The sequence below is a fragment of the Glycine max genome, chromosome 10 (genome assembly GCF_000004515.6).
Source record: "Glycine max cultivar Williams 82 chromosome 10, Glycine_max_v4.0, whole genome shotgun sequence".
Classification (NCBI taxonomy): domain Eukaryota; kingdom Viridiplantae; phylum Streptophyta; class Magnoliopsida; order Fabales; family Fabaceae; genus Glycine; species Glycine max.
This window is the reverse complement of record NC_038246.2, coordinates 4,979,451-5,003,766: the sequence shown is the minus strand read 5'-3', so window position 1 is coordinate 5,003,766 and position 24,316 is coordinate 4,979,451. Positions and strand designations below refer to the sequence as shown.

General features: G+C 33.6%; 2 protein-coding genes across 3 annotated transcripts; one reads left to right on the top strand and one right to left on the bottom strand.

The window, feature by feature from the left end:
* Positions 1 to 1,954: 1,954 nt before the first annotated feature.
* Positions 1,955 to 3,931, top strand: LOC100527632 (uncharacterized). The gene is given in 3 exon segments (NM_001248272.2): positions 1,955 to 2,189; positions 2,811 to 2,873; positions 3,689 to 3,931. Coding segments are annotated over 3 exon segments (360 nt in total). The 5' UTR covers positions 1,955 to 1,995; the 3' UTR covers positions 3,792 to 3,931.
* A 1,284-nt stretch (positions 3,932 to 5,215) lies between these two features.
* On the bottom strand, positions 5,216 to 22,868 carry LOC100817671 (nuclear pore complex protein NUP160). Of its 2 annotated transcripts, none has more exons than XM_006588728.4 (28): positions 22,567 to 22,868; positions 22,358 to 22,490; positions 21,825 to 22,095; positions 21,463 to 21,523; positions 21,171 to 21,331; positions 19,040 to 19,125; positions 17,970 to 18,074; positions 17,789 to 17,883; positions 16,974 to 17,094; positions 16,148 to 16,330; positions 15,857 to 16,046; positions 15,103 to 15,674; positions 14,344 to 14,506; positions 13,145 to 13,419; positions 12,841 to 13,028; positions 12,131 to 12,207; positions 11,692 to 12,038; positions 10,905 to 10,973; positions 10,505 to 10,823; positions 9,952 to 10,083; positions 9,717 to 9,825; positions 9,547 to 9,618; positions 9,205 to 9,328; positions 7,724 to 7,831; positions 7,290 to 7,430; positions 6,170 to 6,343; positions 5,962 to 6,081; positions 5,216 to 5,858 (listed from the first exon to the last, which is right to left on the bottom strand). In XM_006588728.4, exons 1-27 carry the CDS (start codon positions 22,752 to 22,754, stop codon positions 6,040 to 6,042), a joined length of 4,506 nt encoding a protein of 1,501 aa, XP_006588791.1. In that variant the 5' UTR covers positions 22,755 to 22,868; the 3' UTR covers positions 5,216 to 5,858; positions 5,962 to 6,039. The 2 variants fall into 2 exon arrangements, with proteins under 2 accessions (XP_006588791.1, XP_006588790.1); XM_006588727.4 differs by having other exon boundaries at positions 15,103 to 15,677; positions 22,567 to 22,867.
* Between the last annotated feature and the right edge of the window lie 1,448 nt (positions 22,869 to 24,316).

Genomic DNA, 24,316 nt, shown 5'->3' with positions numbered 1-24,316 from the left:
TATATGACAAATTAGCTAAGAAAAAAATTTAAGCAGGACAAAAGACGAATGCTTTTAGTAACAGATGATCCTGATGAGATGAAAAATATTCTTCTATGTATATAAGTTATGTTGATTAAAGGTAATAAAGAAAGGATTTTTTTTAATTAATAAAGTTAAGAGCAATATGTTAGTTGCATATAACTCGCACAGGAAATTGCGCACCCTTTACGTTAGTGGATATCCGATTGCAACGGGCGTGAAATGAGTTGTGTAAAAAAAATTATGTGCAAGAAACATATGATTGACAAAAAATATTATTTTAAATAAATTGCTAGGTATAGAAATTTATGCGTTCATTATATTTTTTGTAAAGTTAACATAAATAGGAAAATATGATTAATATTTACTCATATTTCCTTTGTGTCTTATAACTATAGTAATCTACAAAATCATTTAGTTAATAATTATTAGTATGAAGTAATGCATGTATCATTTTAAAAGCATAAAAAACTTCTCCCTAAAGTAAAAAGGATAAAACTTAGATTCAGTTCTTTAAATATTTTTTTGAGTTTTTTTTAATTAAAATTAGAATTTCATCTCGTAATTTATTTGAACATTTAATGCAAGTAAGTTATGAAGTGAAATTTTAATTCTAATTAGATAAAAATATAAAAAAATACCTAAATAAATATATGTAAATTTTTTCAAAATAAAAATATTTTAGAAAAATGAAGAAAGGCAAGAAGGGAAAATATATTATTGTTGATAAAAAAATTACATTAAAAAAAGGTTGAGTAGAGTAATCTCCATCACCTTCTAACCCATTTTAAATGGATAGACCCAGAAATAGTCCAAGGCTTATCAATACAAGATAGAAATGATAATCACCAAAAAAAAAAAAAAAGAAATGATAATGATGTATCGAGAATCTTGATGAATGACAAGAGGCAACTGACACGACACAAGTAAATATCAAACACACCAGTAAAAAGCTGTGCAAAAAAAAAAAAAAAAACACTAGTAAAAATCAATTGCCAATACATGTGCATTACAATTTTTTTTTGTTACTATTTGATGTTGAGACTAATTGATATGAGTAATGAGAATGACATTTATTTTTTAGAAAAAAATATATTCATTTATAAATTTTATTTCTGTTTAAGCTACTATGGTCATTTGGGCTTTGATACACCCATCGATAGATAGGCGGATTGTGACAAAGTTATTCGGCCCAGTTCTCTTGCATCCATTGCATCAGTAAACCCATCCAATCCATAGCAAATTAGCAATTGATTCATCCATGTTCTAGCTAAACACTACCTACACTATGTGGAATTCGAATGTCATCCGGAGCCTACTACTGGTACCTACATTACTATTAAACCCCCACAACCTCTCTCTCTCTCTCTAATGAAAACTTGTTTTTTATCCTATTATGTTAAATGTCAATTTATTTTTTGTAATAAAAATGCATTTTTAAAATAGAAAATTACATAAATCTACCTTGAGGTTTAAAGAAGTTACACATGTCTTCTCTCCTTTTTTAAAACCTATATAAATCTCTGCTAATGTTTAAGAAAATTGCATATGTCTCTCCTTAATTTTAGCACTCTCAAATAGTATTTTCCCGAAATTTGATAAAATTTCAAAACATTCCAAAAATAATTTTCTAAAATATTAAAATTTTAACATTCTAGACATTTATTTCTGAAAAAGAATATTTTTGGAAAATAGATATCACATACGGTGCATTACTAAAACAAATAGGTGTAAATAATAATTGCCATCCATATATCAGACTAATCACTAATGAGGCCTATCCAATAAGCAGGCCCATTACTTTAGAGCAACAGCCCAGTGCCATAGGAATAGACGCGGCTGCTGCCTGTTGTTTCAGCAAAAGACATTTGAAGCGCCGTCGTTTCAATCTCCATCGTCGCCTTGAAAAGAAAAACCCTAATTACAAGAAGTTGCAAAACTAAGTGGAATAAGAGCTGAAAAACCCTAATAACAATGGGAGGAAAATGTCCGCACAGGAACGTGAAGAAGAGAAGATATTCTCACAAGACCGCGCGGCGAACCAAATTTGAGCTGAAAGGGGACGACATGGTTTATGCGCAGCTCAACAAACCCGATCAAGAGAGACCCCCTTTACCCGTCGACGAAGATTTGCCTGGGATGGGCCAGTACTATTGCCTTCACTGCGAGTAATTTTCTTTTCTTCCTCATTTTTTTGTGCCCTTTTTGTCAATATATGAAAAGTTTGTAAATTTGATTATTCTATAACATGGGGTTGAAAATTTTGGGGTATTAGGGTGTTACTCGAACACTGCCATGTCTAAGTGTAGGTTATAGGAGCAGAAGAGAAACACGGTAGAAGGGGAAGAACATAGAAAACGAGAGAATAGTGGAAGAGAGGAGACAGGTTATAAAATAGAGATTTTAGGGTGTGTTTGATTCAATTTCCAGTTTTTGGTTTTAAAAACTGATTTCATGAACAGTTTTTATTATGCAATAGCCTGATAAGATGAGTTCCTTGATGAGAAGAGTGGAGCCACACTTTAACACGAGTTTCCTGATATGCTGCTCTTTAGGAACCATTACCTTATTTTGAGTTTGCATCACTACCTTTTCTACTTGCTGTTTCAATTGGAGTTGTTTTTCGTATGACTCTCGTAGGCCTTTTGAATCTCGTCCCACTTCTCCGTTTGGAGCAACATGGGAGAAAAATAATTTATTTATTGTTACTAAATTCTCATTTTGCTAGTTTCATTTTGTTGTCATTGTTGAGAAGGCAGAAGTATGAGTAATTGTTTTGATTTGTGCAGTCGGTACTTTGCCAATATAACTGTGAGGGATGAGCACTTTAAGACCAAACGACACAAGAAGCGGTATGCTGCTTTTGATTTTGTTTGTTTTTTAACCCCCTTGTTTTGAATCCTATCCTACATTCTCCCCATGTTTATATTTGAAGATTGATTAGATTTATAGAAATTCTTTTTGAGTTTTGAGGCTACTCATGTTTTTATTTATGGGCTTTCAGATGTTTAAACACATAAAGCAGTTGGCCACTGTGAAAGGAACATATCTTGCTTTTAATTGGGATATGATAATTGAGTGAAATTGAACAGAATACTAGTAAACTCGAGCTTGTTTAGATAAATTATATTATATTGAGCTTGAGATTTAATCATTATGAAATTTATCCTTCATCTAGGCTCTGTAACAAAAAGGGAAATAACCACGATGGAAGATCGGTATAGATCATGGATGGGAAGTGGTTAATGAAGTCATGCATTTGATTAGCTCGTATTCAGTTCAATGACTTGTGTATAGTCAGAATTGCTTATATCAAGTTAAAAAAGACAACTTCTGAAGTAATTGTAGCTCAATAATAATGTCTTCATTGAAAATAGGGTGTTTGTGGGATTTCTCTTTTTGCTAGAATCTTTAGATGAAAAATGCATACAGTTACGAATAGTTTAGCAACTTTTCACCCCCTATATATTGGTGTTGGGTTGTTTAGAAATTGAGTTACAATAAGATTGGAGACCAAGGTAACGTGTTAAAAGATCAATCCTATAATGCCACCATCACACACTATATTAAACGGACTTGAATCCATTCCAATTGAACTACTTCAACTTGGCATCTTTCTCACATTATATATTGGAGTGGAATGATTTTGGTTAGTTTCTTTGTGCAGTATAAAACAAATGATGGGTCCTGCACCACATACTCAACTTGATGCCGATTTAGCTTCTGGGATGGGTATGCCAGACAATGGACCAAAGCTAATGTCTATGTAACTTCTTTTTTGGTAGTGGGTGGGACGATTGTCTTGGGAGCTGGTGTTATAAAGATATATAGTATTTGTTATTTTTCTTCTTTTTTGTTACTAGTGCTTGTTATTCTATTCTAATATAAGCAATATTATATTTTGAATGCTATATTTTTTGTTTAATTCCTCTATTTTGTTTAAGATGAATCTTGGCATGTTAGTGTGTTTGAATTAGATCTATAGATAATTCTAATAATCAGTTTTGTACTTAAATCGATGTTACACATAAAATATGGAATAAAATATTAACTAAAAAGCAATCAGTTAACTTTTAATCAATAATCTTCAAAATTGTGTTTTACCTCCTATCATAAAAGAGTTATTCTTTTATTCAGGTTATAATCTTTTTTTTTTATTACATTTCAAGATATTAAACATATTTAAGCAACACTAACATTTTTTGTCAATTGAATTCTAATGTCCAACTGTTGTGAAAATGCTACCCAAAACTTGCTAGCGAATAGTGGATTTGTAAATGGTGCACCGTGCAACTTGTAGATATCAGGAAAACCTGAGCCAATTGTGCAGGACTTTATAATCCGATGCTATAAAATGAGCATATTTTCTCAATCAATCTACCACAATCCTGATTGTGTCCTTACAATTACACTGGTAATTTTTTGAACGATTGTAAACAAAATTTAGTTATTCAATTACAACTTTTTATTTATATAGTAAATTGACATTTATGATAATTATTTTTAAAGTCAAACCATGATTTATACTTAATTTGACTGTAAATTTGATTTCATCAACACTGCTTAGAAGTTAACTGAAAATATGAGATTATAATTTTAATTATGTAGTATTTATATTATCAACCAATAAAATTTATTGGTATAATTATTACAAAAGTCAAAACCATAAATGGCAATTTGTAATTGAATTGGTATTTTTTTTAGAGGTAATTGAATTAATATAAAAATACCTTGTATTGTTCGTACATACACAATCTACTTATCTTATTCTTTTAAGAATAGCTCCAACAACTTTTATATTAATTTCTAATTATCATTTAAACATTAAAAAATTGACTAATATTAATATAGCATCTTTTAGTTGGATTTAATAACGATGCTTTAATAGCAGTAAAAAAATTAACTATGCTTTAATACATGATTTATCATTTCATTTCAATTAAAATTTTGAATATTACTTTTTCAATACTCGTAACTTCTCTTTTTATTGCTATTTATTCATTGCCAAATAGAACAGTACATATCTGGTCTACATTTTGTTGCCTGACATTAATTATTACCTTTCATATTTCTCTCTTAGAGTACTTAATTGTATAAGTTGTATAACTACCCTTTATCATTCTTGATATTTGGTATTGAGATATTCAAAATTTATACTCAATAAAAAAAAAAAAACAAAATCTATTTTTGGAAGTTCATGAAATCGCTGTGCTTGTAATTACGGCTCAGTAAAATGTCAATCACTATCAATACAACACATACACGTAGGATTTAAGGGATATCATTACAACCTAGACACGTCAAAATCCAGGACTACAAAACCAAAGGGATCTTTTGAACTGGCAGTTTAGTAAGCAAGTAGGGTTTTGTATCCCTGGTTAAGTTGCACATTAAACAATTTTCAAACTATAGATTACAAACTATGGGCATCAAATGAGATCATGTTCTCTAACTGGATTTATGCCAGAATACTGTTCGTCAACCTTCAGTAGAGAAAAAACGAGTGTAACATATTCATCCCCTAGTCATTCTATATCTCCCTGCAATCAATTGAACTGCTATTGTGTGCCAATCTAGCCATAGCACCCATATCAAACAGAGTCAGTCAACCGTTGCCCGAAATTTCCTGTGGATAAATCATATACAAATTTTATATGGTTATTCATGGACATGGATTATAAGGACTGCATCTCCAATTCTTGACAGATCTATCATTAGGTTATTTTGTCCAGTTCCTGTTGTAAGAGAAGGGGAAATATCCTCCTATGCCATGGCTTTTGTTCTAAAATTTCAACATTCCGTACCAACTTGTCAAGGCCTTTTTACCGGATAGTATGCTGTTCAACAAAGAAACGATCACTCAAAGGAACAAGCCATGAACCACAATTGAGGAACTAAAAGTAAAAGGAAATAAAGGAAGACATAATAAAAAAGACAAACCAGTTAACACAGTGAGTAATTAAGAGCACTGTGAACATGCTACTATCTACAACCTCCAGTGGTCAGTTTAAGTAGCAATCAAGAAGATACAGAAACAGCATCATCTGAGTCCACCTTCAACTGAAAGGCAGAAACAAATAGACTGGTATGAACACCCGTGCCAAGCAACGGAAAAAAATAAAACAAATGAGGAAGACATTATGCCTACCATCTTCAGATGATTCTGTAAAGAATCATGTAACATTTTTTTGAGCTTGTCACAGTGATCTACCATGCGACCCATTCTGATTAATTCATCGAGTTGGTATAGTAACCGCTCAATAGTTGTGTACGGGAACCAAACAGCTAATGGTCTTTTCCTTCTAATTATATCTGCTGGTCTCTGCAAAACAATATTAGCAACACTATTAAATACATAATGGACAAGTATCACTGCTGCTGCATAACGCACAGTTGCCAGCATACTGTCATAAATATCAACATAACAGGAGAAGAAATTGCAACCCATTTTAATAGGAAGCTATCACCATAAGAGAAACTCAGCACTCCATAGAGAAGAACAGAGTCTGTACCAACTAATGACAAAGAAGAAAAACTGGGACAACTGCTCCCAAACCTGTGACATCCTTGGTTGCACCTAAGTCTGGCAATGGCCAGAAAGACTGTCCAAGGCACTCTCACTCTTAGCCTCACAGGATATTATATCCTGCAACACACCTGTTGCAAGCTGATGGCACCCTTGGTCGTTCATAGGATAATAAAGGGAAGAATAGCTGGAATTTCAACATTGATAGACACAAACTTGACAATGGTCAGGAAATGCATGGGGGAAGAACAACCACAGACTCACCCTTCCTGAAACACAACCTTTCCTTGTGTCCCATTAACACAAAATAGAACCCAAAAACTTTCCTCATACATCTTGAACCCCTTAACAAACCAAAAACTTTAACAAGCTAAGCCACATCAAATTTTCAGCACTACAGTTTACTCAGAGAACTGTTACTAATTATCCATTAAGTAACATTTAAACTGTAAAACATTCTTCAGCCTATACCATTAAGTCTATTAACAAGAACAATTTTCCAGAATAAAGGTAACAAATATCAGACATGGGTGTTACAAAACTCTTCAAAATAAATTACAATTTACATGGCAAAACAAAAAACAAAAACATTGTGAGTAAAATATATTACGAAGTGGCAGACAGACAACTCATGTTATGTTGAAAAGTCTGGTGATAAAAGTAAATAATTGTCTAGATATCATATATCAGCTTAACATACAAAACATCAAATTGATTATTCGTAAGAGTAAAAATAATTTACCATCGAAGCAAATGAGTCTATGCAGTCAAGCAAAAGATAAGTAGCTTCTGCATATCGATCATAACTAACATAAAGCTGAAATAAAGATGCAGGATTTGATTCCCTGCCAGCCATCCCCCACAACCTTTCTTTTTGACCCTCCTGTCACAAGCCACACAAACAATATTAGTAACTGTACAAGATCCAACATTATAGAAGCCAAGGCTGGCTGAATGATAACGGAAAAAATACCCCATCTATTTTGTATAGCAGATGCAACTAGTCTAGCATTTATATAGTTTCATGGGAAATTGGAAATTTTAGATAGATTTGGAAATAGGAATCATATAATGTTTTATAGAAATGCTACAAAGACCAAATTTTAAAATAAGCAGGCACTCTCTTGCATCAATGAACCCCAACCAGCGACTACAGTTTTCAGTGGAGAAAATTACCTTGAACAATTGTACAAGCCAAAGAGGCAATTCAATCTTAGGATCTGTGCGTAGAAGAGTTTCAGCAACAATGATAGGTAATCTACCATGAAATTCCTTATACTTTTCCTGCAATTTAGGATCAATTTTAAATAAAGGCCAGGGACTCAAAAATGCAAATAACTACATGTTGACTTAAACAACCACACACAATAAAATAACAGGATTTTACCCCAATTAGGAAAAGCTGTAAAGAGACTTGTACAAGACTAAAAATGTCTTGCTAAATTTTAACAAGGGAAAATTTTCATCTGTAACCATCTGCACAGCTGAATGAAATATGAATGTCTTCTTGCTGACATGGAGCATGGAACACTAATTCCAATACCACAAGTTTTTAGGGGTTCAAATTCCTCCAACACCCTTTAAATGTAGGCAGGGACGGATCCACGTTCTCGATTATGGGGGCAATTGTCCCCGCTAAGTAATTTTTTTTACTCAGAATATTTTTAATAATTATTGTTTTTGTCCCCATAAAAAAATAGGTATTGTTTCCATAAGATAATTTTTTAAATAAAAGAATGTAAAAAATAAAAGAAAAAATAAATTGATACTAATTTTATCAACTTTATCCTTTTAAACTTGTAGAAACTTGGATATTTTGATTTTTTATCATGAATTTGTGTATTTTGTAAAAGCCTATAATATTTTGTCAGAAAAATATTATGGACTACCTATTTGCCCCCACTTTTTTTAATTTTTGGATACGTCACTGAATGTAGGGGTAAAACGTAGTAAAATCTCAAGACCTGACTCCAACTAAAGAGACAAGACATTCATTATATTATAGGTACCAGATACAAATCAAACGAAGGTCAAAGAAAATGACACTATCCTAGCTCCTACCAAAATACTAATGATTATGAAAATAAAAAATAAAAATCTTCTTCCTTGATAAGTTTCTTTCTCAATAATAATAACAATAATGCTTACTGAAAAAAATTAACATTCTTCTCAACTTGATACATCAAATCACATAATCTACACTTGCATGAAAGTTTCCCCTCTTCTTTCCCAACTCATCACACAACATATACAATAAATGCCCAAATGTTTAGGTGGCCTTAGAATGAGGGTTTTTGGGCCTAACTCAATCCCAAAAGCTAGCTCATAGGGTGAGGGTTGTCCCCCCACTTATATACTCTATCTTGGCACTACCACTAGCCAATGTAGAACTTAGGTTTTTCCCAATACACCTCCTCATGCCCAATCCTTTTGGGCTTGGTGCGTGGATAACATGGTGGGTGATCCTTTGAATGGATCTAGAATAGGCTGATAGCATCTTAGAATGTGGGTTTTTGAGTCTAACTCAATCCCAAAAGCTAACTCATAGGATGAGGGGGAATGCCCTTTATTATTCATTGAATGACATTAAAAAACCAGTTATGAATAGATGAAGCATAAAAATGTAAAATCATCTAATGGTAGCAGAAGATACGAACAAGGTAAAGCTTGAGTGTTGCCCAACAACTGTTTCTGTCAGTTTGTGGAGTTGTGGAAACTGTAGCAGGTGAACCATGGGCAACCATCTCATGCTTTGATGAGGTCAATAAATGACTGTGTTCCCTGAAATCACAAAAGCATACATTATACAATTCAAACTGACAGGAACAGTGTAGAGAAAAAAATTCAAAATATGGTAGGTGCCAAATTACTAAAACAAAATGAAAGCAAAAATTTTAAAGCCATCCGAATGACTGGTAAAGTCAGGTATCTTTTTTCAATAATTTACAAATAAAAAAAAAAGTTCTTTGAAAAGAATGGTAAGGAATAGGTCAACATACTCAACCCAAGAGGATTCCACTTTGTCAAGACAGCATTTCAATGAGATAGCAGACAACACTCTTTCCAGTTCCCTAAAGAGAAAGACCGAGTAATATCTATAAGCAAAACAATACACATACATATGTGTCGGTGTGTGTGGGTGCACACAACTTAAGTTCAGGATGTACACCTCTTCAGTCCTGAACCCTTGAAAAATCTGAGAAGGATTGTAAAAGCCATATCATATAAATTGTTTTGGACAAGAAGATCAGCCAAGTCTGATAGAGCTCCATGTTTTCCTTTTTTCAAAACAAAGTCAAAATTCTATCAAATGAAAAATACTAAGTACATTGAAACTTAATATCATCAGTCACCCAGGAAGCAGCCATATGCTTTACAGACAATTGAAAAGAAAAGGCACTTACCAGAAAATGTCCACTTGAAATTTACCAGTGACAGCATATACTCTGCTGAAGTTAGCACAAACTCATTCTCAAGTTTTTCAATATCAATAGAGGACTGCCAACCTTGAGGCTCAGCATCATTATCAGCTGCTGCTGTAAAGTTGAAGATAATGTGTCACCGCCACTCCAAAAAACAAATTAGTAAAATATTTTTAATGATAAAACAAGAAATTCATCAAGACAAAGATGACTATAAAGAGTAAGCACGGTAAGATCCTCCTTAAAAAAAAAGAGAACAAAGAAAACATTAATGAAACAAAGCTACACAATCCCTCAACATATCTGAGGGACTTGCTTTTAAGAAAACTATATTAGCACAATTATGAAGAACGCATATTATGAAGAACAGAATATCCAATATACAGAAATATTATAAATAAATCTTTCTTTTTTGCCCCTGCATATTTCATTCTGTTTTAAAATTGGAGAAGTAAAAATGTTGATATAACATCAGAAATCCATAATGAAATGATAACTCAACTACTAGCATGACTTTCATTGTTGAATTACTTACAATGTTCATCTGGGGTTCTTTTAGCTTTCTTACTTGGATAATATTCATTCACAAGATAACTTCCCTCAGCCAATGAATCAATCCAGGCATATGCAGGATGAACAAGATGCAGTGCATTGACTGCAGAAGAGAGTGCATTCAGCCTCTCTTGCAACATCAAGGAACTGCCTACACTATCTTTCAAAGCTGCTTCAGTTCTCAAACGAGCTGAATACAAGTACATGTAACTTGCTGCTCGTCGCCAATTATGCCGGTGCAATTGAAATGCATAAAGCAACTTATACAAGTTCGGCTTCGCAGAAATATCTGATCGTTCAGCCTACATATTACACAGAGAAATTATGCACATCATAGAAAACTTCAAAATTAACAGCATTCAATTTGTTCAGCAAGGATATACCTTCCACGCAAGCTCTTGCTCCACTTTCTCCACTAAACCAATAAGGGGAAGTTTATTACTGCAAAGAATCTGTAAAGAATAAAAAAAAATAAAGATGAGGAGGGAAGGGTACTAATTAAAATAAGTGAATGGAAATTTTACCAAAAGAATGTGAAAGAAAAGTATAAAATATCTGGAAGAAATCATGTTAAGTGAGGAATAACATCACATTATTTTTAACTAGAAAAGTATAGGAATCATAGCAAATACAATACAATAATTGGAAATATATACATATATTATATTTGCTGATCAAAAAAAAAATTGGAAATACATAAAAAAATGTCATTAGCATAAAATGGCAACCCATATGCAGAGACTTACATTTACAAATTACACCTCTGCAAAATGATGTACGAGGGTTAAACTTGTGTACGTTAATTTAAATACCCACTTTAATCATCACTAATTATTGTCATTACTTTAATCTAATTCTAGTCATCACTAATTAATATTCTTGTAATCAGCCTTTGAAGACAGTAGCATGAAGGTATTATTGCAAAATGGATAGGATAGTTTGATATCTATTTCATCCACACACCAAGCCCAAAAGTGTTGGGCATAAGGGGGTGTATTGGGAATAACACAAGTCCCACATCGGCTAGAGATAGTGCCAAGACAGAGTATATAAGTGGGGGGCAATCCACATTCTAATACATTCTATTTTAAACATCAAGCAACAGAAATCATTTAAGTAGAGATCAATCAACCAAGAAAAGTCAGAAGGGTTTATCATAGTTTGCCCAACCTTTATAGCTCCTTGTTCATAAAGAACAATTATGAAACGTCTCAAGCAGATGTATTTGCTCTCCTCATCTGGATTTGAAATTATTGCACAATACGCATCATAATAACGACCAAGGTCTAACACAAATATAAAAACATTTGCCCATAGTCGTCCTTTGATAGTTGTCACTGATTCATTAACTGAGTTGTTTGTGCACTTGTCATCTTTCATATATAGAGCCTCATCAACTTGCTCAAGTGCAGCAAGAGCAAACTGGCAAGCACCTTCACTAATGCTATAACGTTCAAATAACTGCATTGCCCATTGATAGTATTGAAGCTTCCATGCAGCAATTGATGTACAACCATCTGCATAAAAACCATAAAAAGTAATAAGCAATTAAAACTTAAGATTATCCATTTGCTTAAAATAATTAGAATTCAGCTACAGCAATACTCACTAAAACCAAGATATGGAATTCCTAAGTCATCAGATAAACTCTGCAGAGCCTCAGATGCACCATTTCCAGATGAAGACCTGAATTAAACACCACCAGTGATGGGTCATACTTTTAGGCAACTACAAGCAAATATGCATAGAGCTTAAAACACATGTAATACAAAATTTGAAAGTGGACTATTCTGTTTTGCAACAATGTAAATGTCTTCAAGTGGAGCTTGTGCTAATGTAGGTACAGCTGTTGCAGTTGGCAAGTCTGGCACCAGTACACTTGTGACATGTGAGTTGTGTGCAAGTGCACGTCCTCCTTATGCATTTTCAATTAAATTTTAGCTGTGATTCTAAGGTTATTTTTCTTAAATATGCTATTTTATATGCATATATGTGCATGTGTTTAAATATAATTTTGTACTTTAGGTAAGATTATATGATCTGTGGAATGATCACACAATTTACAGACACAGCCTTCTCCAATCTAGGTAGGACCTTGATTTTGAGTACCTTGATTAAAATGGCTTCCATTTAGACCTTTTTATTCTCAATTACACTCAAGTTAAAAACCTCAGTAAAATGGAAATTAAACAATACAACTTAACTCAGTAATCAACTTACAGGATAAAAATGTAAAATAAAAGTTGCATCCTTGAATTTTGTATGACCACATGATGCAAATAATAAAAAGAGAAATATTTCAAAGGTGAGTTGTCATACCTAAAAAAGCAGCGAATGGCCTCAGAAACTTTTTTATCCTTCTGGGTTGCATGTAATCCACATTGCACCTGGGCAAGTAGGCAACATCCTAGAAGATGATGACGTATGCACCATCCACCATCATCATCTTGAATACTTTGGGATGTCTTCTCCTTTAGTAAATGTGCTTCCGCAATCATAAGCAATTGCTTTTGAAACATTTGGAAATTGAAATAAACAATATTTTCAGTAAAGTTAACTACAGAATAAGAGAAGGGATCAATATCCCATTCAGGATAAAAAAAAAAAAGGACAAGTAAACAACCTCAGCAGCACCATACTGGTCATGCTTGAAAAGTATAAATGCAAGATCAATAGAACGGGTCAAGAAAGTAGAAGATCCTCCAGTCTGGCCCCAAATAATCCAACTGATGAAGTCTCTTGTCTTATTAATAAAGCTCTGCACATTTGAAAAATGTTCTGAAGAATAGTGGCTATGATCTAAGGATGAACTTCCAACGTTGAGCAAGAATGTATAAGCCAATGTAAAGTCATATCTGCCAAGCTTCTCATTCCATAATCGTTTCCCCATGTTGTTATCTGTACCATGCCCAAAAAGGTTAACACAACATCAGAAGTATATGCATTCAATTCAGTAAGCCATGACTGTAAATGTTACAAACTCAATGAAAATGTTGAAAAGAAAAAAATGATTTTATTGCTTGACTGAAAATGAACAGAACAGGGAAAAAGATCTCCCCTCCAAAGGTCTTCCTTTACAACCAAGCCACTACACCCTTTTCTAACAAAGCTGAATCCCACTCCCTACTCAACCTCCTATTTAAGCTATACCCGTCTTTCCATACTCTCTAACTAGTAACTAACTGCTAATATTTGGGAATCTCTAGGAGCCAACAAATGTAATATTTTGCCATTGAGCATAAGCTGTACTGTGCTGAATAATTTTACAGTTTACAATATATAATTGCGACACAAATCTCACTCATTTTAACCATATTTCCAACTAAGATATCAAGAAATAAAAATATGGGTACAATGAAAGCATTTTATTGGAGAGCTTATTAAAACAAATCCCAATCTCTATCCACCCCTTCATTATAAAATATAAATCTACGTAGTCATTCTTGGGTGAGATGAATTCTAGGACCTACTGTCTTTCTCAATAAGCCCCAAGTGGCTTCTCCTACATTATGTATTTCACATTTTATTTCTTTCATATATTATTGCTTAAATTTAGTCAAATCGAAATTTGACTCAGTTTAGATTTTGGCATCAAATTAGAAGACGTTGAGACGGTATTTCTTGATTCAAACAATTTACTTCCAAATTTTCGTCTTTAATTTTAAAAATGTTATGTCTTTAATTTGTTAGTTGTTTCTTTCAAATTTGAGAAAGGGAATAATATTGTGAGCCTCTATCCCCTTATAATGATAATTCGATGTCAACTTAGGTAAATTATCATCTGCGGTGATGCAATATATATAAAAACATCATAAAACCTACCTATTTGTAATGATGAAAGTTTAGAATTGAAGTCTTCAGTTACAGCTGGTGCAGACGGTGTGATGGTAAAGAAGATGATGATTAGCCATTCAAAAATAATTTCTTGAAGCATTGGAACTAAATCAAGCTGTATTTTGTTTATATCATCATGTAACAAGTGGACCTGCATGAAAAAAATTCCACAGCATCTGTGTCATACATACAAGATATTAATCTACATCTACAAAAAGGTAATAACATTTTGCTAACAAATACAACTGCCTATATGCTTTGAGAACTTGATCTACAGGAAAGGTCAACATGGTATCAAATCATGGCTGACCAAGTACTTATAGAATACAATCCTTGAACTCAATCTTGACACTTCATAAAATAGATAATGTGAATGATCATAGCCATGCACAAACAAAAAAACTTGCTATCAACATGGGCTAAAAAACACAGTGCAAAGGCAGCAAAGTTAAAATAATAAATAAATAAACCAAAGCGACCATGATTGTATTCAATTACTTTAGCAAATCAGTTTGCTGGCAGCTCAAGAATTGACAAAGCACTAATCCAACTTCAAGTACACCAAGCATTTACTATTGTCTATTGAATAAACTTTTGCATTTTCAGAACAAATGCAAACATACAAGAGACAATTTGTAATTTCTATCTGATTTAATTAGACAATAATTTCAATTAAATGATGCTTACAATAAGAAAACCATTACACTTATGTCTGTAAACATGCATACAATATTATTACAAACTCACCTGACCACTGATGTCCACCAAATAGCTTAAAAATAGAAGAAAGTCCCAGGCAGATTCAAACATCACCTTTGCAATCTGAAAAGTAGTATGTACTATAACAGAAGAATTTATGTTTGATGACACTTCAGTATTAAAATTTTGTATTACTTTCTGTGGAACCAAAAATTTCAGGAAACCCTCAATTACTTTTAAAATCCTGCCCCATGCAGAAGCCTTTTTGTGCAAGCCTTGAAGCGATAAAAACATATCAATGGAAAGTTTCCTCAAACTTTTATGATCTGCTAGCTCCTTCTCCAGAACAACTATATGATCCCCAGAAGTAGAAGTTTGAAGCACTGGGCCTGACATACAATATCCAGTTTCCAGAATCTTAACAATATAGCGAACAATATCTTCAGAAGAGATCACTGATGTAGTTAAAAGAGATTCATAAAATATAGAAGAAGCAGTTTTGCCCAACTGTTGGCTGAAACTTATAACACATCTGAGCAATTCAATTAGAATATCACAATCCAGATCATCGTTAAATATATCCACAAGGCCTGTGAGCTCACTAACTTCTTCTGAAGAGCCTACTGCATATGAAGAGAAGTCCACATTAAGGAAAGTATAAGAAAAAAAAAAAAAGAGCACTGATTATAATGAGCATGTTAATTAAAACCATTTAAGAAAAAGCCAGAATATTTTAAAAATAATAATAATATAAGAATTCATTGAGAGAAAAGAGATAGAGGTATCCATAATTATTAATTACCCTCCACAATCCGTTCAATATCTTCCAAAGACCGAAAAAGTGAAATGGAATTTTTTCTGATTAAACCAATGGCGTCAGAAGAGGAATCAACAAGCAAGCCATATAATGCATTGTTCTTGCACCAATTATGGAAATAGCGGGTGAAAAAACATTTCCAGCAGTGCAATAAAGACACTTTTTCAGATCCAACCTACCACATTATCAATCTCATCAGTTTACCACAATTTACCCTTCCCAAAATTGAAGTGGGAAAAATTAAGGAGATATGAGATAGATTATGACAATGATAACCTCATGTTCTATGAGTGAAAGTATCTCCTTTTTTAGCCCATCAGCAGTTAATGTTTGCAACTCAGATTCACCCAAATGCCTGCTATACTCAAGTAGAGTTGCATACAAAGTAGCATTATGATGAACACCAGGAAGAAGAAGCCTTCTTAAGAAAATAGAAGATACAAAAGGAAAAATATCATCCTGCAGAAAAGAAATAACTGAGTCATACTCTTCTTGATGAATTTCTTCTTTCATTAAAAAAATAATAATAAGTCATTTATTTAAACATATGAGAACTCCCAGCTCAGTAACAATTTACATGCTACTTGATACAAAAGCTTTTTAGTCCAGCAGTGGTAATTCAAAACTTCAAATATTTTAACTTCCATTATTTTTCAAACCTTTAGAAGCAATGAAGGGTAAGTTGCTTCTGGCAACCATTAAGAAACCCATTTGACCTTTTCAGTGTAAATGTTGCACAAGCTATGGAACTAATTGATACATAGATATCCCAAACCATGAAAACTAGGAATATGCAATTATTCCTTCAAAAAAATAAAAGAGTATGGAATTATAATTTCTTTTAAAACATATTAACATACTCCTGGAGAGTTTGTATGCAAACCACCACCTTGTTTTTGGAGCGGGAGAAATCATCTTTATGTAAAATCATCGTTAGCAATAAGCAAACCCAGTACAATGTATTTGAGTGTATACACAAATGCAGTGGAACCAATGTGTATAGATGCATTCAATGAACTGTGAAGTACACCTCTTTTTCACTAATAGAAAAGGAATAAGCCTCCAAGACCTTTCAAGATGAAAATTATACATGGCCTAATACCTTCGAAGATTTAAATATTGAATGTGTGATCCGCAAAATTTCATCTGCAAGATGCTCTGAACTTTGAAATAGTTGATCAGCAACAAATTCTTCCTGTAAAGCATAAGAAAATGCTTCTACCCTGACAACACAAGATAACAATTAAGCAAGAACAATCACTGGATGTCTGAATTTGCATATAGTAGGGTTAGGACCTTTAATCTTCTTTTGTCTGGTAAAATTTCTTTTTCATATCTCAATGTATAGAGTTAGGAACCTTACCAGTATAAAATGAAATTAATACTTAGACCATTGAATAACTTTTCATGCAACGGTTTTTTTCCTATAGTCACAATTGACTGGATTAAAAGCTCCCATCATTGTATACTTGCAAGTGAGTTTCATATTAGCCCAAAATTGTTTTGTACTGCATTGAATGTAATATAATTTATGCATAACATTTATTCCAAATATAAGAAGTTAGCAACTATTTGATTATAATGTGTAAATTTTCAGAAATTTAACTTAAAATAGTAATATGATGGCTACTGGTAAATCAATCGGAGATGAAAACCATTTTCGAAAGCAAATTATATGGTGAGTATAAAATTTTATAACAGCATCAACACGGACCCTCACCCTGCCCATGGAATTATGGATGACTATTGTATTGGCAAAGGTCTAGCTATATAAGAGTTCTAAACAACTGGCCTCTTTCCAATTGAGTGGTAGAATGCTAAAACCATTGGAGATATAATTTCAGGTTTTTTATACTACAACTTTGAAAGATAATCTAATGAACAGCCTGGTATTAAAGAACTGAAATTGTTGCATACTCATCAATATTTGTAGAGAACGTGTGTGAGACTAATTCATCATCCTTCAGTATCCATATCTTATCCAATGTTAATTTAACATCAAGGCATCGTCCCTGGACAAAATAAAAGCAGTCTCACATCTGGAGCAAGGGGGAAAATCACATCCAATTCAAGCTCAATGAAAAAACCAACAGATTACCTCCTCCAGGGGAATGCTTTGCACTGAAGGGTCCATAGAGAAAACAATTCTGTCCCCAAAATTATATAGGATACTATATAAAGAGATCATCTCCAAGTTTTCATCCTTCACAATTAAGCCTAAAAACTCAGATACAAAAAGAAAGCAATGCAAACAAAACAAGCCAAAGGGTAATATCAATGTTTACATCAACTAAACAGCCAATCATTAGCTGGCATTTAGCATATAAAAGGCTAAAGGAATAAACAGGTATGCATACACATTGAATGTCGAATTTGAATATCATTAAAGGAGAGGACTAGGGACATCTATCACCCTCTATCAAATACATTAACATTTTATTGCAAAAAAACAAGGGGGAAAACTGTTAGCTAATTAAATATTTCATATTAATTCATCATCAAATTTTATTCCTTTTTCACAAGTTAGAGGCTTAAACATAACATCTTAATCTTAATTGGTTACAAAATGCAGTCCTTTCCAAGTAAAATATAAATAATAATTATCAGTATGAAGTTATTATTACCAGACCTATCTTCAAACTACTATTTTACAGATTCATCTGACTTCGTTAATTTCCAACTTATGGTATAGATCACAAGAAACCAAATTGGATTCTTTCATAGTTAAATGTTAGAATAGGACTGTAAAGTTATTAGTTCAAACTGTTATGAGAAGTATAATCAAAACAGGAAATCTTTAATCCATGTATGCCTTTTTTTAATTTTATAACCCCTAAAGTAAGATATATGTCCTCTTTTAACAATTCAAATGAAACACAGTCTACATGAAATTCCTGCTATCATCAAACTTCAGAAACTATTGAAGTTTACTTCAAGTGTACATGCAACGTAAAAAGAATATAACTAAACATAATCAACATTGTTGGAAAAAACCCAAGCCCCACATCAGCTAGAGATAAGACCAAGATAGAGTATATAAATGGGAGACAACCCTCACCTTATGAGCTAGTTTTTGGGGTTGAGTTAGGCCCAAACCCACATTCTAAGAAACATTGTATACTTGTATTAAAAAATGAGTAAGAAATCAGAATGTCTTTATTTGCATACCGATGTGTCTCTGTACAAAACTGCCAAAGGAATTATATTAGAATCTGGGTAAGGTTGACCCACCCATAACTTTACAAAGGTAGCACCTGAAGAACAAACAGTGAAGTGTGAGAGCAGATCTGTGTTTGTGAGTACAAGTAAACTAAAGAACTGAGAGGACATAATCTATATCAATAGGCAAAGAAAAGGAGAGATAATACACAATTCACTTTCAATTGTATTTGATCAGGCAGCAGAAAACAGACAATGTTTAACATCCTGAATTCCTGATAGACTCGACAAAATTACAGACAAACTAGGTAGTTTTATTTAGGCTTAAATATGTTTGGTCCTTCCATATATAGAGGTTTTTCTTTTTAATTCCAGCAAACATTGTCACCTGTTTTGGTACCTGGCATGCTAGGAAGCCCAAATACATAGTACGATACACGTACGAAGAAAAAATTTAAAAACCATGATACAACACAACCAAGATACTCTAACAAATATGTGTGTAAAATATTATAAATGCACAACATTTTTAAAGAGACATTCACATTACTAATTGCTCATTATTACATAAACATATCAATAGTCAATTAAAGATAATCACAATTTAATTGAGATCCTTATTACAAGTAAGCATAGTTGCATATATTCTCCCTCACTCATTATAATGCTTTTTTTTACTATGAACAAATCACAAAATATACAATTTCCTGTCCAAGTTCGAATATCACAAAAACATACTTTTTAACAATAAATATAACAAATAAAAACTACAGTAAGTATGAAATCATATCACAAGTTTCTTAGCAGTGCCTTGGTCGTATTGGAGGTCATATCGGACAATTTACTTTATAAAAGTCAATGGATACATTTTGGATATGCAACGGAATGTATCACTGTCAGATGTATCAGACATAGATACTTTTGCATTTTTGGAGTATTTAGAAAAAACATGTTTTATGACCCTATAAATACAGCTATTCCGTGTTGTTAGTCCTCATAAAATATGACAATTTTTGTTTTTAGTCCCTATAAATATTATGACTTTTGCTTTTAGATGGTGTGACCTAACTACTGCATAAGCTAGTTTCGACCTGCCATTATAATGAGGAGCAAAACAGGTGATGACAAACAATGTTGGGATTAAAAAAGTAAAAAGAAAAAATACAAGGAAAACAATAAAAAAAAACCTCTTTATTTACAGGAACTTAAAACATATTTAAGCCTTTTATTTTCTGGATTAGACCAGAAAACGGATACAACAGAGATCAAATGGCAAAGGAAGAACACAGGACAAAGTCCCTCACAGAGAGCAACTCTCTCAAACTCAATAATCTTCTAATTAACACATCCCATTCCCCTAAACTTCTGACACATCATACATATAACCTACTCACTTAACTCCCTATCTAAATGCATAACTAACTCCCAGAATCTCTTCTTTCTTCTGATATAAACTTTGCAAGGCTTTGGGTATTCAACCCACACAGGCCCAGTCCCATCCTGTTGGACAAACCTAGTAGCACATTCCCAATCCCCATAAATAAGACAAAAAAGGAGTGGGCTTTGCTTCCTTTATTAGTTCATTTCACCATTTCTTTCAGATACACACAACAGAAACCTTTTACACTCATCAAAGATGCAAACATGATTACAAGAAACCCAATTCAACTTCTAGACACTAAAATAAAAGGTCTCCCAGAACACTGGAATAACATCAAAGCCAGCCAGTGCTTGGCCCTGAACACTCCAAAATGCCAATAACCTAATACATTGCAGTGCATACAGTTTCCATAAATTTCATAAACCTTTGAGTCAAATCATGGAATCCTGAAACCTCCATGCAATATCCACAGTTAAGTTTCTTTATTTATCCCATTCATATAAACAAGAACACTGCAGAAATCAAAACAAACAGTCCTTTTCAATGTTTATGGTGGCCTGCATAGTAATGGAGCAAGCATAACATAATATAAAAGAATATAAAAATCCACTGGCAAGTTTCCTTATTTATCACCATTCACATAAACATGAACATTGCAAAAATAAAGATTAACAGTCCACTTTAATGTTTGTGAAGGCCAGCGTGGTAAATGATGAATATAAAAAAATATAGGAATTAAATCTGAGAGGTAGACAATACCTGCTGCCATTGTCACAGTCCCCATGTTATTACTAAAAACCCTGCTACGAGATGCAAGATCCCAAATCCGTAACGTCCCGTCCAAATGAAGCACAAACACAAACTTTTTCTCGTGCAACTCCAAAATTACCAACTCTTGTACAGTACCCACCATTTTCCCCCTATAATTCAATGGAATGTCTTATAACTCATATCAGAGGGAGGTTCAATCCGAGAAAGAGACAATAAATTTGAAAATTGGAGAAGATGTCAACAAATGCTTATCAGGAATGAGAATTTAAAAAGAAAATACCGTGATATTAAACCCCACAAGCGACTGATTCCGGCTTCATCTCTCAGCTCATGCATGAAACCTTAGATAAAAAACCAAATTCATAACAAACCATTGAAAAATGATGAAATATACATAATGAAACAAGAGGAGAAATTCAACACAGTCATAGGCAAACTTGTGTTGCTTTACACCTGAACTCATCCCTATTTTCTAGTCCACCATCAAAACAACCCAAAAACCCAGCCTACATCAACCTATAGGTGCAGTTTGAATACAATCTTAAGTACCCGTTGAACATACAAATAATACAACTAAAATTTACTCAACAATAGGAAACATGGGCAAGACGAAACACGTGACAAGACAGAAAATGGCCATACCGGGAGCACTAGGGTCAACTACACCCAGCTGGAAACAGAAAACAGAACCATCACTCGTGCCAACAACAAGACCTCCAACGGTTGCCATCACGGTGGTTATCGCCGTGGCGTGATTGGGAATGTAATCACGCACATTAACCTCCAAAAGTTCATCCACGGGGAAAACAGAAACGGACGTATACGCAGAAACATTTCGAATTTTCAATAGGTAAGCCACGCCAGACACAGTCAACACGTAAAGCAAGTAAGGGAATCTAGAAGCACCAGAAATCTGCATCAACCAAAAAAAAAAAAAAAAAACCAAATGAATTGCGAATGCGAAAAAAAAATCCGTAATCAACACTAGTGAAGAAGAAAGAAACCTCATTTACAACTAACAACTAACATTGCGAAGGAGTTACAAGGTTGGTTTGGTGGTAAGAGGAGAAAGGAGTGAGGGAGGGAAGGGTCGTGGGTTCGATTCCCCCGCTAACAATTAACAGCTATTATTTACATTTGCCGATATAAAAAACAGTGGTGAAGAAGAAAGTAACCTCATTTTTGCCGATGAAAGCGAAGGGGCAGAGCGCGTCGGGGAACGTGAATCTGAGTCCCACGCGTGGAAACTCTTTCGAAGCGGCGAGTTCGAGCAACTCGAGAGACTGAGGTTGAGCTTTGTGAATTCTCCTGCAGTTAGCAAAACGGTGAGTTTTTGGAACGCGAAAATTGAAATTGGAGAAAGGAAGAGAGAGAGGAAGTGAACCAGATTAGATAAGTAGGAGGATCTCCGATGACGAAGCAGGAGGCGCGGTCGTCGGTGGTGGGAAGGGCGGCGACGCCGTCGACGGCGGCAATGTTGGACGAAGATGGAACGGAGAGATCGATCCAGCGAACGGCGTCGCTTCCGACGATTGGAACTTCTTTCCCGGCCAAGGTCGAACCGGTTCCCATTTTCTTCCGACGGAATCACAGCAGCGAAGAAGCAAAACCCTAGTGTGAGTGAAGCAGAGTTCGGGGTTTTGAGACTTGGCGCTAAAAAAAAAGTGAAAATAAAGAATAATGTTGAAGGGTTTTATTTTTTAGGATTTGAGTCCTGTATATTTATTTTTACGTTGATTTTTTTTATCGTTTTTTACATTTAAAATTATATTATTCAATTCCTCTCTCTTTTTTTTTGTTTTAATTCACCCGAACATTAGTAATGACTGGAGATTTTTGAAGCTGGGAACTCCTTCAATCGTGAAGTATTACTGTATGAGAGAAAAAAAACTATTATTTTACCCAAAAAATTTAATGAAATAATCAGTTTTTATGATTGTGATGTTAAAATTATTATATTTTACCCAAAAAATTTAATGAAATAATCAGAGTCTTTTTTTATTATGCATAATGTTATTCAATAATTATGGTGGTTGATGTTGGTATTTAATTTTGTTTATTTAATTTTTTATTAAACAAAACAAGGCAATTGCTTATTCTTAATTTCTTATCGTCACAAAGGCCCAAACATACCGTTGTGTATGAATTCATAATACAAAATAAAAATAAATCTTTGTATATTGATCATAACATAAATGTGTTTCTAACAATTATATTTGTTAATTATAAAAATAGTTGGGATGTGAGAATAGCGAAAACTAGTGTGAGAATAACATAGACGGTTGGTGATGCGTTTGAAGAATGAACGTCTTGTTTAACCTTGGGCTATTGCTTCCTGCACTTCTCAGTTGCTTCTTGCAGTCCATTTTTGCCTTCCGGGATGATCAATCCAAAATGTAAAATTGCATTCCAAAATGCACTCACTTTTTTTACTTCTGAAACGAACAATCCAAAAGATTAAAAAACATTCGGAAAAAAGGACAGGAAGCAACAACCTTAACCTTGAAAGGCCTATATATCACACACTAAGACATACATAAGCCTACAAAAAACTCTAGGCATGTAAACTCCACGTCTTCACCTAATGGCATGGAACAAAAAACCATAAATCACCTTAATGGATTATAAAGAAGTTTGTGCTCCACTTATGCTAGATAGCATTGAGGTTTGTATCTAACATCAGGATCAGTTCCTAAATAACATTCAAATTAATGCAATCTCAATTAACATTTATGCTCCCTTTGTTTCTTCACACAACAGCAAGGGCAACACAAGTATTTTCTTTGCTCCCATCCATCAAGGCATTGTGGGTAAGGAAAGAGACTTTTGTGAACCTTGTTTGCCACTCTATTCAATTGTTGAATCATTCTTTTTCTTCTGTTTGGTCCCCATAACGGATAGCACCTACTTAAGCATCAAAGAACAGTCCTTTTTTCTTGTGTCATTTTCTCATCATCCTCTCCTTCTTTTATGTCCCATGCTTGTCCACAAACTCGTCCCACATTAGATCCTTTGTCCGATTTCCAGTTGTTATATACCTTCAAGTCATGCACACAATCATATGATTTTGAACTCAATAATGCTCGTTTCCCTATAAGCCACAAGCTGCATATGCCCAAGCACTCGGTTGAGAT